At 32.5% G+C, this 18274-nt stretch overlaps 1 protein-coding gene across 4 annotated transcripts in view; it reads left to right on the top strand.

Moving 5' to 3' along the window:
• Window positions 1–18274, top strand: part of TOGARAM1 (TOG array regulator of axonemal microtubules 1) — a 60843-nt gene that overhangs the window by 6561 nt on the left and 36008 nt on the right. For all 4 annotated transcript variants that reach the window (XR_012073566.1, XM_031678994.2, XM_015235598.3 and 1 more), the window contains exons 2-6: window positions 6650–6806; window positions 9722–9856; window positions 14180–14473; window positions 15639–15901; window positions 18023–18255. Coding sequence is in view for 3 of the 4 variants with exons in the window: in XM_031678994.2 (XP_031534854.1) it covers window positions 6650–6806; window positions 9722–9856; window positions 14180–14473; window positions 15639–15901; window positions 18023–18255 (1082 nt within the window). In the remaining variant the exon portion in view is untranslated. The remainder of the gene's footprint in view (window positions 1–6649; window positions 6807–9721; window positions 9857–14179; window positions 14474–15638; window positions 15902–18022; window positions 18256–18274) is intronic.

Here is an 18274-nt window from a genome sequence, read left to right on the forward strand (position 1 = left end):
CTCTAATGAAGGGCATTGGAGTAAGAGCAGAGTGCTTAAGACTTAATCTTAGCATAGAGCCCCTTTTAGGGAAAAGCAGTGGAGATGGAACCAAACAAGGCAAAGAAAAGGGTGCCTAAGAGCTGGAAGAGAACCAAGAAAAAAAAAAAGGTTTTAGAAATGAAGTGGAGAGAGGGTTCCAGGAAATACATCAGCACTGTTAAATGAAGGAGATATTGAGGAGAAAGAAAACTGAAAAAGCATAATTTGTTCTGATACATGTAGCTTCCTACCTGTAAAATAATTTTCGAAGTTACTTTTCTCTTAATTTTATCTTTCTTAATTTTCTCTTAATAATTCTTCTGATTGTAAGAAAGTTCTATATGCTTATTATACAAAATTTTCAGAATATAAAAAGGCACAAAGAAGAAATTTAAATTTTTCAGCAGTCTCACTACTGAGAGGGGCCCTCAGTGAGTATTTTGTTGCCTGTTCTTCAAGTATCATTTCAATTCATGTATACAAATATAGATTCTTTTTTCTATATGTAAAAGCGAGTCTTATTTGATGTTAAAGAAAAAACACTGAAGGCAGAGGAAGTGAAAGATCATGAATTTTTTTTCTTTAAGATCAAATAACCTATAGTAAGATCTTTCATGGCTATTTAATATTAGATCATATACTATAGTCTAACTGTTCTCTTACTTTTGATTACCTAGGCTCTTTAATTCTGTTTTATTTCCACCATTTAGTTGATTATTTTTGCACCCTGACATGCAGCTTGATAACCAGATTCCTGTGGTATTCTAACTTTGCATCTCTTCTTGTGTTTTTACAAGTGTTTTAGTGGGATCCAGTAATCAGGCATCACTAGCTGGCTACCATGTTAGCTATATTTTTTCTAACAGATTTCTCTGCAGTATAGTAAAAGTCACAGTAACCTAGACTGAAAAGTAAGGAGCATACTTGCTTCATGTGTAGTTGTGTAGTTACTAGGTCTGAAGCTTTTTCAAGGTAGAGGATTTGGTTATTGGAAGGTCATTGGGACAGGGGATAAAGTAGTTTTAGACAGAGACCAAATTTGTGAGTTTATGAGAGGAGTTGGTAAGAAAATACAGGCAGTAAGCATTTATTCAACATCATTTTGATCATCCATTATTTGTGAAGCCAAGTGAGAGCTTATAGATTACTCTTAAATAAGACAATGTATGACTTTATCATCTGAAGAAAAAAGCTATATTGAGTTTATCATCTGAAGAAAAAAGCTATAACAATTCCCTTGGTAAGTGGACAAAACATATCCATTACCTTGTACACATTTTTATTTCCCTGTAACTTTTTTTTTTACATAGGACAGTATCAGTTATATATTTAATATATATATATTAAATACTACCTTACCCAAAGAAACCAACTTTTGTTTCCTCACAAAGAAAAAACTAAAAGTTATGTAACCAAGAACTATCTTTTCATTTTCTCCATGAGTACATATATCCTTTTTATGATTTAAGTGGCAAAAATAAACATGTACTTATCATCATCCAAAGGCATTTATATATCCTTTGAACTGTTTGATGGTTATTCTATTATATATAGCAAATAAATGTAAATTTAGAACATATTTGGTGCTCAATGATTTGCATTTTTATCTTAATTAGAAATTAGGTTCTAAAGATTTTTCGTTAATCCAATTTTATTTTGGTATAAAATCTTAAAGTTACCTAAATCTAGAAATTGTAACATGAGCTAATATATTAAGCATTATAAGATTTATGGCACTGTAAGAATTGATCCCTTATAATAAAGATATTGTCTATTATAAAATATAATTGAACACATGATTTTATAATTTTGTATTTTGAACAGGGGTGATATTAATGTATCTAACCAGTGAAACCAGTAGAGGAAATTTAAGTTAATTAGGCATTTCCTGAGAAGATAGGTTCAAGTTTTCACAATTATATCATATTAATATTATTTTTACGTAGTGATAGAATCTAGATGAAAACAAATATCTGTTTTCAAATGCTTTGTCCAAAGAGCCATCTTAAATAGAATTTTTATGTGAACTTTTTCTATACAAGTATATACCACATATTAAAACTTATGAGTTTAAGAACTTTTTTTTCCCTTGTTCTTTAACCTAGTGACCAAGGTCATTAACTAAACTCATAGCTAGTTTGTCTTTTCCCCTGAATGTATGGCTTTTGGCCAGACTATTTTTTTTTCCTTAAGGAGAGTACATTTAAATTATAAGAAGTAAAAGAACTCTTAGATTCTGTTTTGGGGTTTTACTTAGTTTAATGTGATATAAGCACTTAACCTGGTGATAATGATTTTTATAAGCCAATTGGAATAGGAATTTGTTCCAGTTGGTTTTATGTTGATTAATATTTCTATAGGGAGACAAGATATACCAATTTGTTTGCTCAAAAAATATTTCATATTCATAAATGGAAAAGTTTTCCCTTCTCCATAGCTTAGAGGATCTAATTATGATAAAACAGTAAGTTTGAGGTAGTATCAGGTGCCAGTCTCCTAAGAATATGGAGCAGCTAAAGAAACAAAAACATAATTGAGCACCATTAGATTCATTAAGTTCATCAAGGAAGCATCATTGTTGCAGAGAGGGTATAGCTCGTGGTAGAGTTCCTTCTTATAATACATGAGGCCCTGGGTTCAATCCCCACTACCTCCATTTAAAAATAAACTAATAAACCTAATTACCTACACCCTCCCCCAAAAGTCTAAATTTTTAAGAAAAAGGAAGCATCATTTTTGAGTGTGTTAGTTTTAAATATATTTCCATAAATTCTTGAGATTCTTCCCCTGAAGAGTTAGAGTCCAATTCCTCTCTCCTTGACTGTGTCTTGACTTACTCACTCTTACAAATAAAGTAGAAATAATGGTGTGCAGCTTGAGAAACTAGGTCATGAAGAGCACAGTAGTTTCCATTTTGCCTGCTCTCTCTCTGATCACTTGCTCTGGAGGAACTTAGCTGCCATGTTGAGAGCAGCCCTCTGGAGAGGCTTAGTAGAGTAAAGGAGCTCGTATCAGTACTTAAAAATAAACAAAAACAGAACACACCAGTAAGGAAATGAGATTCCAGATTCATCCTGACGAGGGTAATGTCGTCCAGCAGAACTCACCTAATAGACCATACATTCAAAACCCTTTTCCACGACTGCTGCCATCTGTGTAGAAACTGTTGCCCATCTGCTCAGTCAAAATCAGAACCAGAAACAGACTTTATCAAGAATCAGATTCACTTCAAGAGTCTTACTGCTCAGTCAGTTACATGAGGAAAGTTTCACTGAAGACTCAAGGGTCCAAGTCTCTCAGAAAAGATACACTTTCAGGCCATTGTGTTGGATTCTCAAGTTAGGACCCAGAAAGGCAGTAAATACACATCAGACAAGGAGTCAAAAACATTTGGTTTGTTATTTTGCAATTTGTTTTCTTACATGTGAGAGAGTCAGCTGATAGACTAAATCAAGGAAAAACCAGGGATGAGAAAAGAGAAAAAAAAATTATTATACACTAGACATAGTAAGTCTTGTTTGCATGTTTTATGGGTAAACTGGTTAGCTGATAGCTACAAAGAGTTCAATCTTGGTATTCTGTTTTTACGTAGAAAAACTAAGGATATTAAAGAAATCATTTTAGTTGTTTAAAAAATATTTTATCTGTGTAACATATGCAACAATCTTTCTAATTTCTGCCAGTCTCCTTCTATCGACACTATTGCCTTAAGCCAAGTATGCACCATTTCCTTCATTGAAATTTCTTCCTTATCAATATAAAAAAAATTTTGGAAGCAACCCAGATGTTCCATAATAGGAAAATGGAATATTGTGATATAATAGTATCTAGTCAATGGAATATTATGCAGCCTTTAAAAATGGTTTATGTCCTTACAACTAACAGTTCCATATTTAGTATTTCTGTAGAACTATGTATTTCCCTATATATTTTATATACAGTTTTATATATAGTTATATATATTTTATATATAGTTTTATATATAGAACATAAAATGCACAAGGATATGTGCACAACAGTTTTCACTACAAGACTAGTGTAATAGTAAAAGGTTGTGACAAGGAAAATGTCCACAGTAAGGAACTATGAATCCAACCATAATGTGGAATACTGGGCAACCATTAAAAAGAATAAGCTGATATTTATGAATTAACACAGAAGGATGTCTACAATATGCTGAGTACTGACTATGTGCCACAGTATTATATGATATATTTTTTAATTGCATATTGAAGAATATGTATATATTCAGAAAGACCTGTTAACGTTTATTACTATGATTCTAGTCAAAGGGAGGCCAAAGAAGAATTTGACTTTATATCTTATTTACTTCTGTATTGTTTGCATTATTTTAACAATAAGTAGTTACTGCTTTTGTGATGAAAGTATATAGCACTTAGGAGAGGTTTTAACAACATGGCAAATACGGTGTTTATAATAATATTTCATTATAATGTTAAGTGCAAAAGTGAGATGTAAAACTTGTTATATATGGTATCACAGCTACAGTTTCTTAAAGTTTGCCTAGAAAATGATATGGAATAACACACAAAGATGTTTCAGAAGGTGACTTTGGAGGTAATTGGAAGGTAATTGGAATAACCTTTTTTAATGGTCACCGATAAGGGGCAAGTTTGGAGTCCAGGTTAAATAAGAAAGAACTAGTAGAAGATGAAAAGGTCCAAAAACTGGTGGCTGGAGGTCAAGATATATTTAGTGTGAGCTTAATAAAGGCAGGAGTGTAGGTGGTTTCTTAGAGAATTACCTATTAAAAGATCTTTTCCTGGTAATTTGCTACTAACTATACCAAAATAGAGTTAAAACTATTTTTGTGGTGTCATTACACCCTCTGCCTAAAGCTGGAATAAGATGCATTAGGTCATAGAAATATTATTATGAAAAATATATAAGGAGTCAATTCAAAGATTAAGAGATAATAAGCAGCAAGATTAAAAGAGTAGTTAAGACTCTGAATTTCAAATCATTGTTAATATTAAATGTGAAACTTGCCTTTTATAACTCTTCCATTTACTATAAGGAATGAAATGAATTGAATTTTTAGATATTAACTTCAGAGACCAAAAACTCAGTTCCATCTTCCAAAGAGTCATAAGATGCCCTAAACAAACTGCTTCACATTTTGTAAATTTAACTCACAGCTCTTTCAAAATATATCTGTACTTTTCTCATTTCCCTTTACTTATTGTTTAGTCCTGTCAAAGCTTATCCCAATGAAAATCGTTTGACTATTTTTAAGAAAAACCAAAAAGAACCTCTCATGTTAATAATTGGTGTGTCTGCTTTCAAATACTTGTACATTTTTGTACAGCAAAACATAATTCCTGATTACTTTTAGATTCTTGAAAACACCACATTCACACACACATTCTCTGTTGCTACCACTGGCCCCATTGTCCCCATCACCATCACTAGTTGTATGTACTGACACATGTACTAATGTTCTGTTCTCTAAGCAGAAATTAATTACAGTGTAAGTCTAATAAATATATTCATACTAGAGAATTATTTCTGGATTACTCAGGTTTTAACAGGTTAGTATATCTTCTTTTAATGTATCTAATCAAAAGTTGACTATAATTGGTTTCATTTTTGTTCCATTGTGTCCTTTTCATACTGCTATATAATCAGCCATAGAAATTGTAATTTTAGATTTTGAGAAAGTAAAGTCAGGCCTTTTTTGCCTTTAATTTTATTGTATTTCTATGCTATTTGATACTTGCTAAAGTTTGCAAATAAACTGAGAAGACTTATAGTTTACCACGTGTCTACATTTGATTGTGTCTATAGACTCCAAATAAATAAAGAGATAGTAAGTATAATTTCCTACCTGTTCACTGAATTTTTGAAGTGTTCTATAGCCATAATCAATGTGAAGTGAACCAGAACCAATTGAGGCCATTGTTGGTGAAGAATCCTGAACACTTGAATCACGTTTCAGTTAGTTCTGTAACTGTGATTAGGTAGAATTTCAAAATTCTATCCTGGCCCTTTTGTACCTGAAGGATCAAAGAGGGTATATGGAAAAGGAATTGGGAACTATAAAGTACTAGATGTATATAAAGTATTATGTACTTGGTTTTAACTAAAAGACCTATCATACAAAAATCTAAGAGAACCATGACATAGGTTACATTTACATTTGGGCTGCAGATTATGAATAGTAAATTTGCCTCATTAAGAATAGTAGAGGGGGTTGCTTGTTGGTTCAGTGACCTTCAATTGGCATGTATTGTGTAATGTTCAAAGATGACATAGCGTGACAGGCTATGCCACTGAATCAGACACGTTCTTTTTTCTATTCAAGTTATCATTTCACTCTGTCATTTGATTCTTTCCTCCCTAGTTGCCAGATATGTACTGTGGGAAGGGAAGGTACAGAAATGGTTTGGGGAAAGGTATAGGAGAGAGGGAAAAAATTAGCATTTCTATCACAGAATGAAAAAATAATGCTAGTGTACCTTACTATATGTGTATGTTTATTTGTATCATTGTATATTTGGTAAATTTAATTTTTTCTTTTAATCTGAATTTTTTTCTTTTAATCTGTCATATTTACTACCAAGTAGATTTAAAACACATTTGCTAATTTATTATTCTGTTCTTATAGTTTTCAGCATATGAGTTCATTCCATCTCCAAAATTAAAGCCCTCTCAAGGAATGCCAGTCAATGATGATTTATGTTTTAGCAAAAAAAGGGTATCAAGAAACTTATTCCAAAATAGTCGAGAATTTAATCCAGATACTCTTCCTGTATGTGCTACTGGTAAGTAAAATTTGTAGGTAATGGACATGTTGAACTAGAGTTAAAGATTTCCCTGAATTTCATAGTTCATTCAAGGAGAGGATGGTTTAGCTCAGTGGTAAAGTGCATCTTAGTATGCAGGAGGTCCTCGGTTCAATCCCCAGTGCCTCCATTGAAAAAAAAAAAAAGAAGAAGGGGAACGTAAACCTAATTACTCCCCCCCCAAACAAAACAAAAGGGGCGGCATAGTTCATTCAAGAGCTCATAGAACTTATAATCTAGTAGACAATTCAGATTAAAAAAAATTTGTTTAAGATCTAATAAAAATGGACACTTGACATAATTGTCTTATAAGACCCTGGGAGAATTTCTCACTGGAATACTTTAAGTAGTAATGTAAACATTTGCTTGATCAGCATCCCGTATTTACTGATTATATCAATATGTGAGGTGTTTTTCTAAGTACTAGTGATAGCAGTCAACAAAAGAAGGAAAACTTTCTGCCTAATAGATCCTGCATTTTAGTTGAGGCAAAGCCAACATTAAGTAAATGCAGAACAGAGTAGGTTGGCTGGTGATAAATGCTATAGAAAAAAATAAGCAGAGAAGAGGATTGTGGAGGAGGGACTGTTTTAAATAACGTGGTGAAAGAAGGCCATATTCAGAAGGGAATATTTGAAGCAAACCACATAAGTATCAATAGATATCAAGCAAGAACAGCAGATAATTTCAGGAGGAGGGAACAGTTAGTGCCAAGTACAGGACATGTTTGAGAAAGATCAAAGAAGCTAGTAAGTCTGGAATGAAACAAGTAAGGGGAAGAGAAGTAGAAAATTAACTTGAAGAGATAATAAGGGTTCTTATTTTCGGGCCTGATGAGCTGTTGAATGAACTTTGGATTTTACTCTGAGGACTCTGAGTGAAAGGAGTAATATCGATTGCCTTATGTTTTCCAGACTTGTTTTGGATGTTACATTTAAAATAAACTAAAGGAGACGAGGGATAAAATAGGGAGTCTGTTGTAGTAATCCAGGTTAGAGTTGAAGGAGGCTTTGACAAGCAGCAGTGAATATAAAGGTAAAAAGTGACTAGACTCTGAGTACATGTCAGAGGTACAGCTGATATGAGTTGCTGATGGGTTGTGTAGGGGTGTGTGAGAGAGAGAAGTTAAGAGTGCTCTAAGGTTTTTTGGCCAGAGCAACTGGACAGATGTTTAATTGCCTAAGTAAGCATTACAGAAAGAAAATACTATGCAGTTCAGAGGACATGGGCAGTGTCATGGGCCATATCAGTTAGAAAAGTCATCAAAGAGGAGATAGTACTTGAACTACATCCTTTAGGAACAGATATGATTCAAAATGTTAGACAGGGAAGTATGAGGAGAGCAAAAGCTTACATTGGGAATGGGCTTGAGATGTTCTGGGAGCTGTGTAAAGGCAAGATTCATTTTAGATAGTCAAAGATAAATTGGGATATCGAGAACCTTTGTGTGCTAGATTTAAAAATTTGAGCTCATACTTGTAAGCTATAGGGAATTAATGGAGATTTTTTCCATTAAGGAAAAAAAGAAGCTAGAGTGACAAGGTTGTTTACAAATGGAATAGAAAGGAATAATCAGGAACATATGATGACTGGATATAAAAAGTAAAGAAGGGGAGTAGAGAAAGATTTCTAGACTTAACACCCATGTATTAGAAAAATGGTAATGTGTTGGCAAAACAGATCTAGTTAGGAAGGGAAAATGGAGTAAATGTAAAGATGGGGTGTCTTTTTCTTTTTAAGATCCAAATGATATGAGTTATTGAAATTTTTTGGCTGTGAGTTCAGACACAGTATGTAGAAACCATTGTTACCCTAGGAGAATTTATAGAACTTCCTGCAGTAAAATTCAATAATATTTTCATACAAAAATGAAGTGTTACAGTAAGTGGGTAATTTAATGTTTATTTAATAGAGAAAAAGAAATACAAGAATATATCCAGTTATACTTGTATCATTACTTTGGATTTTTATAAGGCTCATGGTTTCTGTGCTGTCTGGAAGCTCTTACCTTATTGCAGAGATTTTAAATAACTGGAGAATAAGACAACATATAACTTAATGCTAGATTGGATGATATGAATTGTAAGTACTATAGGGATTGAAGAAAGGAAAAGATCATAGGTATTGAAGTGGTTTAGGAAAACTCCAGGAAGAGGTTGGACTTGAGCTGCTGGATTTTGAAGAAGGGAAGGGTTTGTGACTGGCAGTAAGGCAACATGTAGGGAGAAAGTGTGACTAAAGCATGGAGGTAAGAATTAGCTTAGAATATGTCTAGTACATGAATGATAAAGGGACTTTAAATCACAGGGAGAGAATTTTAAAAATCAGAATTTAAGAACCATGTACATGGGATTTTGTAGATGAATAAACTAAATGCCAGAGAGGTCGTTTTCACCTTCTTTTCTTCAGACTTATTCCCCTGCCCAGGAATAACCTTAACCAGCAACAGGAGGGCGAAAGCGGTCTGGAAAATATGCCTAGATAAGCTTGGATGTGAATACTGTGTTACATGTTATGTCTACTGCAGGACTTTGTTTCCATTTTGGATAGTGTGTATGTACTACAAATACTGGGAAGAAGGAAAGCCAAGTCTGGAAGAACCTTCCGTAGTGAGAGAGGGAGCATGTAGGAAGAAACTGCCTTTGTATATGTTTTTCAGTATATTTTTCTTTTCTCTGCACTTTACCAATCTGTCTTTTGTCCTTTAACACTTGTCACTATTCATATCTGCCAATATCAAAAGCTTTGTCCCTTTTTGGCCTGTCTGGCTCACTGTACAGTGTAACTCCTATATTTATTCTCACACAAATGACACGAACATTTGTGAAATTAGATGTATTCGTGAAATAGAGTTAACTTTTAATTTTATGTTTTTCTCCTCCTTCCTTCCAAAGGCACTACTGGGACTCATCAGACAAACCTTTCTGGGAAATGTGGACAACTTGGATTTTCACAACTATGTGGTAAAACTGGCAGTGTGGATTCTGACTTGCAGTACCTGGGGACATCTAACAATCATCAAGATAAAGGTTTAAATTCCAGCTTTATTTGGATACATATAATTTATAAATATTATGGGGTGTTTCCAAATCTACCCTATATGTTATTTTGGAAAACTATACTCATTATAAAAAAGAAAAGGATGTTGTTATATTTTTAATAACAATTTAAATCACATTTTATATAACTGTTACCCTAAAATGTTAGATTTAGTAATCTTGATATAAATATGATTAAAATCAAAGAGTTTAGATACTCTTGGTAGAGATGAGCATTTTAATACCAAGTTACTGAAAATAGAATTATTCACTAAGGAGTACTGTGTTAGCAGAAGATAGTTATTTTCCATAACATTTTTAAATTTTAAAGCTATTTGGAGTTTATTATGTCTTGTTAGGAACCATAAATTCTTGACTACCTATCATTTCAGATAGCTTATACATTTATAAGATACAGAAAAAAAGGGTTTGAGACTGGCTGTCAGTCATACTAATTTTGGATTGGAAAGCATTTCTTAAATTTCTATGCTACTTAATAGCTTTATCAATTATTATTAGAGTCTATCAACTATTTCTAGAGATATTTTGATTTTTGTTGTATATCCTTCACTGAAATTTTTTGAGTGATAGGGATGTAATTCTGTCTTTATTTGTTGATGAAAAAGTAATGCTCATTTGAAATTAGTAAAGAAGATTTAGATAGTATAACACTTATACTTTAGCTACCCTTTTCTCCACCCAATCCAAAGGGCCACGTGACTCCATAAATTTTTTTGTGTGGTATTATTCCCGATAAAATAGTTTATCTTTCTTAATGATGTGGGTATTTTCTAAATCTTCTTGAGATACCTTCCTAACTGGTAATGAGTAGAAGCAGAGAGGATTCTCTGTGTTGCTTAGCCTCTTCCCATTTAGGATATCCCTGAATTGATTACATTACCTTTGAAGACTACCTCCACTCTCAGTGTTTAATTAGATCTTCATAGTGGCCCTGGTTTTTTATAACCTCTCAGAATATCTATTAGAGCAGCTACTAAAGGAATATCATGTTTTTCTAAAGTCAAGGTTTAAATTAATAGTAAGTTGTACATTAAAAATTCTCAGAGGACCACCACCGTCTCAGCTAACATTCTCCGTGGGGTTTCCAAAGGACCTAGGGTGTGGATGCCGGATGCCAAACCATCTAGAAGTTCCCATCCCAGTTTTAAATGTTGCACTGATCCACACCAAATGTTGGAAATGTTGGCATATTTTGTTGCATTCCATTGGTGCTGTGTACTTGCATAAAGATCTGATGTTCGATTTCTTTGTAAGAAATATTTTTTAATCTCTTAACAGAAGGAATATATATTGAAACACTGACATGGAAGCATCAGAATCTATTAATAAGATAAAACACAATTAATAAGCTTGTAAAAGTTGTTTCAGTTAGAAATGGAAAACCTGAATAGATTTATAATCATTAAAGAATTTTAGATTTAAATGTTTTACTCATAAAAACAAATAAAAAAATCCTACGCCCAGCTGGTTTTCCTAGTGTTCTGTCATACCTTCAAGGAAGAGGTAAATCCTATCTTATATAAACTAAGAGAATTAAGAAAGGAAAAAGGCTCCCTAACTCATTTTATAAAATGATATAATTTCAATACCATGACCAGGTCAGTGTATAAAGGAAAATACATAAATGATGATCCTGTCTCACTTTGATGAAAGTCAAAGTTTTAAAGTATTAGCAAACCAAATCTAGCAATGTGCTTTTAAAATTTGTTATATGTTATGTCTATGTAGGAATTTTCCAGAAAAACCTATACTTCAACCTTGTCACAGATAGGAGGAAGAAAACCATATAATTGTTCAATAGATTCAGTAAAAGCAATTGGTAAAAATTCAACTTCCAACATGATGAAAACTCATAACAAACTAAGATACTGTATTTCGTAACCTGGTTAGTCATATCTGTTAATACCTATAGCAAATATATTTAGTGGTGAAATATTAGAATTTAAAGTCACTGTTAAACACTCATATTGAGCACTTAAATACTAATTTCTCTCATATTTATTGAAAACCAGGCACTGTTCTAGAATCTAAAGATCAAAATCTAGTGAAAGAGAAGATAGATAATAAATGAACAATAAGAATGGAAATAAATGCACTGAAGAAACATAAGGCGGCAGGGTAAGGGGGTAGAATATGACAGGGAAGGCCTTTTGAAGTGATAACATTTAAACAGAAACCTGAAGGAAGTGAAGCAGTGAGTCATGTGAATATCTGGAAAAAGAACATCCTAGGAAGAAAGAACAACAAAGTTCAAATCCTCTGAAGTAGGACCGTATTATGCTTCTTGGAGGACTAGTGAATGGATTCTCCCCCTCACTGAGTGGAATGAGGGGGAGAGTGATTACAGTAGACAACATATGCTTTGTAGAGCATAGTAAAGATTTGAGACCTTTTTCTGAGTGGGATGGGAAGTCACTGGAGGTTTCTGAGACAAGAAGTGGCATAATCTGACTGCCTTTCAAAGAAATAGCACTGCTCTGTAGGAAACAGGCTTGGCAGGAGTGAGGGCAGTGTACAAGGCTCACCAGTTAGGAGGGTATAGCAGTAGTAAAGGTGAAAGAGGATATGGTTATATTAGAGAGGAAGCAATGAGAGTGATGAAAAGTGGTTGGAGTCTAATATGCAGGATGTATATCAGAAACATAGATAATTTTATCATGTCTATTAATGTAATATGAATAAGTCATTTATTCTGTATTTGCCTAAGTTTCCAGCCATAATGATCACTCTGTATGGCTGATGTAGAGCCAACAAGATTTGCTAGTGGATTAGATACGAAGTCTGTGAGAAGAGAGGAGTCAAAGATGAGTCCAGTGCTACTGACTTGTGCAACTTGAAGAGGATAGCTGCCATTTACTCAGAAAAGGAAGATTAGGAGAAGAGCAGATTTTACTGGGGAATCAAGAATTTTGTTTTGAACATGTCTGGGAGGTCTATCTTTTTAGAGAAAATACTGAGTGGCATTTTTATGTTGAATCTGGAGTTTAAGGGAAAATCAGTGCTAAAAATTTGGGAGTCATTGTACTCCCTATCTAGGGAATTCCTGGGTCAAGATTAAAAGTATAAAATTTGAAGAAGAGGAAACAAAAATTATCATTATTTCCAGATTAAACATGGTAAAATGTAGTGATTGAGAGCACAGGCTTGGGAGCCGGAGTGCCTGGGTTCATATCCCAGCTTTATAAATTCCTAGTATGTGATTTTTAGCACTTTACTCTATCTTTTATTTAATCTATTAAATAGGAATAGTACCTACCCCACAGGATTGTTCTAGGATTAAATTAATTAATATATATAAAGTGCTTAGAACACTACCTGGCATATAGTAAGAGCTCAGTAAACATTAGCTCTCATCATTATCATCATCATAGTCTTCACCATTATCATTATTATCATTATTGAATTATCTCTTTAGAAAATCCAAAAGGATATACAGAAAATTATTAAAATAATAAATAATTTAGCAACATTGCCAGATATAAAACCAGAATGGAAAGGTCAATAAAGTTCCTAGACACCAGCAACTTTTAGATAATGTAGTTTTTAAGGAAGAAATAGTATCAACAAAATTCATAAGTATCTGGAGACCTAACAAAAGATTTGCATACATTTATTATGAAAACTAAAATAATTTTTTGAGAGATGTAAAAGAGCTGAATAAATTAAAAGAGATCTTATGTTTTTAAACAGGGAGACTCAATGTCAGGATAGTGACAGTTATTTCTAGATTAATCTGTAAATCCAATGTCATTTTGATCAAAATCTCAACAGGATCTTTTATGGAAACTGACAGGCTAATCCTGAAATTCATATGAAAGAATGGAGTGCCAAGAATGGCCTAGATAATTCTAAAGATCAAAATGGAAGGAGATAACATGATGACTATAGTTAACACTGCTGTGTGACATATAGGAAATTAAGAGTTCTCATCAGGAGAAAAACTTTTTTCTTTTCTTGTCGTGTCTATGTGAGAAGATGTGATGATAAATAAAACATTGTGTTACTAGCGCATGAACAAATAGACAAATGGAACCATTAAGAAGCAGTAAGAATAGACCTAACTATACATATGGGAGATTTATAAATGAAAGGGAAAGAATGGCTGTTTCAAAAAGTGGCACTGGGGAAACTGGACTATCTGTATGGAAGAAAGTTAAAATAGGTCTTTACCTCAAGTTGTACAAAAAGATAAATGCCAGATGGGATTAAAAACCTAAATATGAAAAGCAAAAAAACTTAAAACTCTTAGAAGGTATGTATAAATAAATAATATTCCCTTTTGTTTTATTACAGTTTATGGTAGCCTAAATTTTGGCAGTATGACACAGCAGACATTTGGTAGTCAAACAGAACGTACTTCATCATACTCTGGTTCAAATCCAAGTACAGGAGCCTTCATTCTTCCATCCTGTCCTCTCTCATCACCTCGAACTAGTCCAAAGCACACATCTCTCACTGTATCTCCAAAGAATTCTCAAGATAATTCCGTTAATTTCTCAAATTCCTGGCCTCTTAAAAGCTTTAATGGACTTTCAAAGCCAAGTCCACAGAAAAAGCTTGTCAACCAGAAATCATCTGATCCTACAGGTATATGTGATGGTAAAAATTAATACTTTGTTCAAATTTATTTGTGCATTTGAATTATTGCTTTGAAGTTAGGGTTGTTAGATCTTTAAAAGCTAGTGAATTGCATTTTATTTCTCTGAATTAGTAAATATTTAGGGAAATATTTAATATATGTTAAACAGATCAAATGTGTAGAATAAAATTTGATTGAAATTGTCATTTCTTTTTTATCTTATATTGCCATTTCAGAATCCTTTTTTCTAACTAAACAAATAATAGTGCTTTATAATGAACATGAACAGCCCAAGAGTCTACTAACAGATTTTAGCTTTATAAATACAAAATATCATTTGTATATTTACTATAATTAATGTCTAGTATTTATTCAACATTTATTGAATGTTTACTGTATGTTAAAATTATTTTGATGGGTTTTCTACTATCATTAACTAAAAACATTCTTTTTTAAACAATAGCCCTCTCCAAAATCATGAAATTAGCATGTGAGTTTATTCAAGACAGTCAGTATCAAGATAAAAAGACTATTAGAGGCAAGCCCCATATTCCACATGTTTTCCTGTCCCCAGCCTTTGAGGTCAGATGTTTTACCTTTAAACTACCCTGCAACACTCATGTTCCAGTTATAACCATGTAAGGTCAATTCATTGCATAATCAGTCAATTTAACACTTTCTCTTAGCACTGAGACTTCATTCCCTCCTATTAATTTATTTCTATATTGTCTTTCCTCCAAAATCAGATACTGTATTGAAAGCTGAGACATAATTCAGTTTTTTCTCGTTAGTGCCAAGGATTACTGCTTTGCACATAATAGTCATTCAAATGTTGCTTATGTAATTAAATCAAGCCAGGAAAAATAGCTCTTCTAGCTTACTATGGACATTACTATATAAACAGTAGTCATGATAATGTGTACGAAGATAGAAATTTCACTTGGTATATGATATTTTTATTTTACTATGGAAGGATTTTGGGTAATTCATTTTTGTTATATTTGTTGGAGAACACTGATATTTTTATTTGATTTTAAGTAGTAATCTTTATTTCTAATAAAATATAATGTTCATTTTAATTTAAAAACACCTAATTCCAAACACTTGTGACTTTAACTATGACTTCTCTGAAACTGAAAAAAGAAAAAAGTAAAATATGTCTTTTTCATGCAGGAGAAAATTCTCAAGAAAAACCTTCTCCAGTTGAACTTACACCTGCGTTGGTGAGATCACCATCTTCTCGACGAGGCTTAAATGGGACCAAGCCTGTCCCACCCATACCACGAGCAATCAGCCTTTTGCCTGATAAAGCTGATCTAATCACAGTGGGACCCAAAAAGAAAGAGCCTGATGATATTTGGAAGAGTGAAAAAGATAGTCTTAAAATTGATCTTTCAGAATTAAATATCAGGGATAAAGATTTGGATCAAAAAGAGGTTAGAACCAAATATTTTCAATAATTTTTAAATGCTTGTAGTTGTCTATAAGTTATTTAAGGAAAAATCAACAACTTTTTATTCCATAACATGTTGTCTTATTTATAAAAATATTTTATCTTCATTACAGAAAACATGGAAACTATAGTGAAGTATTAGGAAGAAAATTCATCACACTAAATCTCACTACCCAGAATAATTTATTATTAACATTCTAATGTCTTTTCTGCCAGTATTTCTTCTGCAGATGTATTATTCCTTTTTAAATTAAAAGTACAGAGATAGCAGTATACCCATGCACGTATCCATCTCAAATGAACAATCTGTCATATTTGTTTGCTACCTTTTTAATAAATGAAACATAACATAGTTCCCTCTCCAATCCAGTTCCTCTATCTCCTTCACCAGAGGCAACCACTATCACCATTAATTTGTGTTTTATGTATTTTTCTAGTTTTTATACTAATATAGTAATATTTCACTATTTATAATATATTCATATAATTGATTTTGACTTATTTCTAGTCTTTTGCTATTTAAACAATGCTGCAGTAAAGATTCTTGAGCATAACCCTTGTGCATATGTGCATGTTTATATATCTTTATAAAATTGAGATCATCTTGTATATTCATCTTTGAATCCTAGATCATTCCGTTTATACTATAAAAATGTATCGTCTATGTGATAACTACATATTAATTATGCAAGAGAAGGAATGCAGCTTTTATATTTGGATTCAAAGCACTCTTTCCACATATTCTTTCTTTTTATCATTTCAGTTTGCCTGAAGTCAGGTTTCACATTAAATATGTAAACTGAAACACTCAATAACGATATTTTCTAGTCTTATTTTAGCCTATTTTTAAGATGTAAGGCATTATGTACTGATAGTTTTCTCAAAAAAAGAAAGATAATATTAATGCATATTCATTTAAAAAACATTTCTTAAATGTTAAGCATGTGTAAAAGTAACTTATAAAATGCCCAAATTGGTTCTTAATGAATTAATTACTCATTCCAACTTCTGACTGCTTATAAAATCTTTCCTTGTTTTCTGTTTTTGTTTTTCTAATTGTATTCCAGTGGTACTAAGAAGCAAATTTATCTACAGGAAAGAAACTTATAGAAGAGGCATTTTCCTAAATAACTTACAAATTTCATCTGTCCTACATATTTTTGTATTATTTTTTGTGAAAACTTAAAAATAGCCCTTTTTCTTTTAGTGGTTAACTAAAATGGTAATTTCCTTTATATAATTATTAGTAAAAATAGGAGATACTACTGTTTTTAGATATTCAACCTTCCAACGAATTACTAGGAAAGTGACCATACTATTGAATCATCCATAATAGTTATAATCCAAATGTAAGCAAAATACAATTTATGTGTTTCTGACTTCCTTAATTTGTTCACAGTTCTATTCCCAACCTTAACATATTTGTGATAATGATTTCTAATCTGCGATTCTAGAGATACTTGTCTTTAGAAGTTACATGCTATGATCTATTACTCTCTGAACTCTAACACTGACAAGCTTGATGTAAACTTCAAATTTTAGAAAACTGATGACTTTTTGCTAACCTCATAGAACTTTTTTTTTTAATGTTTTATTGAAGTGTAGTTGATTTACAATGTTAGTTTCAGGTGTAGAGCAAAGTGATTCAGTTATACATATACATACATATATATTTTTTCTTTTCAGATCTTTTCTATTAAATATTATTACAAGAAATTGAATATAGTTCAGCACACTATTGACCGCAGGTTTATCTGAACCTCTGTGACTTCAACTCTGCTCTCTACCATCTGATTCAATGATTTATTTATTAATTGAATCTTTACAATATATTAGTCATTGTGCCCAGTGCTGGAAGTACCATGGTGAATAATACCTTGATTCTTCCTCTTAAGGGGCTTATAACCTAGGAGGTTGTTTATAAATACCTGAGTGATGAAATCTGTCCTTATACTCTGTGTACAGATATGTTAACATCCATCTTGTTAGTATTGGATTGAAGAGTGGCTAGCTATATATATTTAATGGAGTTTAAAATCTAAAGATAACTTTTACTTGTAAAATTATTTTGTAAAGTTAATTGTTTCTATTTTTTTTTTTTTAGATGCAGAGCTCTCTTAGGTCCCTTCGGAATAGTGCTGCTAAGAAAAGAGCAAAACTAAGTGGCAGTACTTCTGATCTTGAAAGCCCTGATTCTGCAATTAAGCTCGACTTGACTGTGGACTCCCCATCTCGATCTTCCTCTCCAAACATCAGCTCTTACAGTGAAAGTGGAGTTTACAGCCAAGAATCACTGACTTCTTCTCTGTCAACAACTCCCCAGGGGAAGAGAATAATGTATTTTATTTTTTGACAT

This window comes from Vicugna pacos, chromosome 6 (genome assembly GCF_048564905.1).
Source record: "Vicugna pacos chromosome 6, VicPac4, whole genome shotgun sequence".
NCBI lineage: Eukaryota > Metazoa > Chordata > Mammalia > Artiodactyla > Camelidae > Vicugna > Vicugna pacos.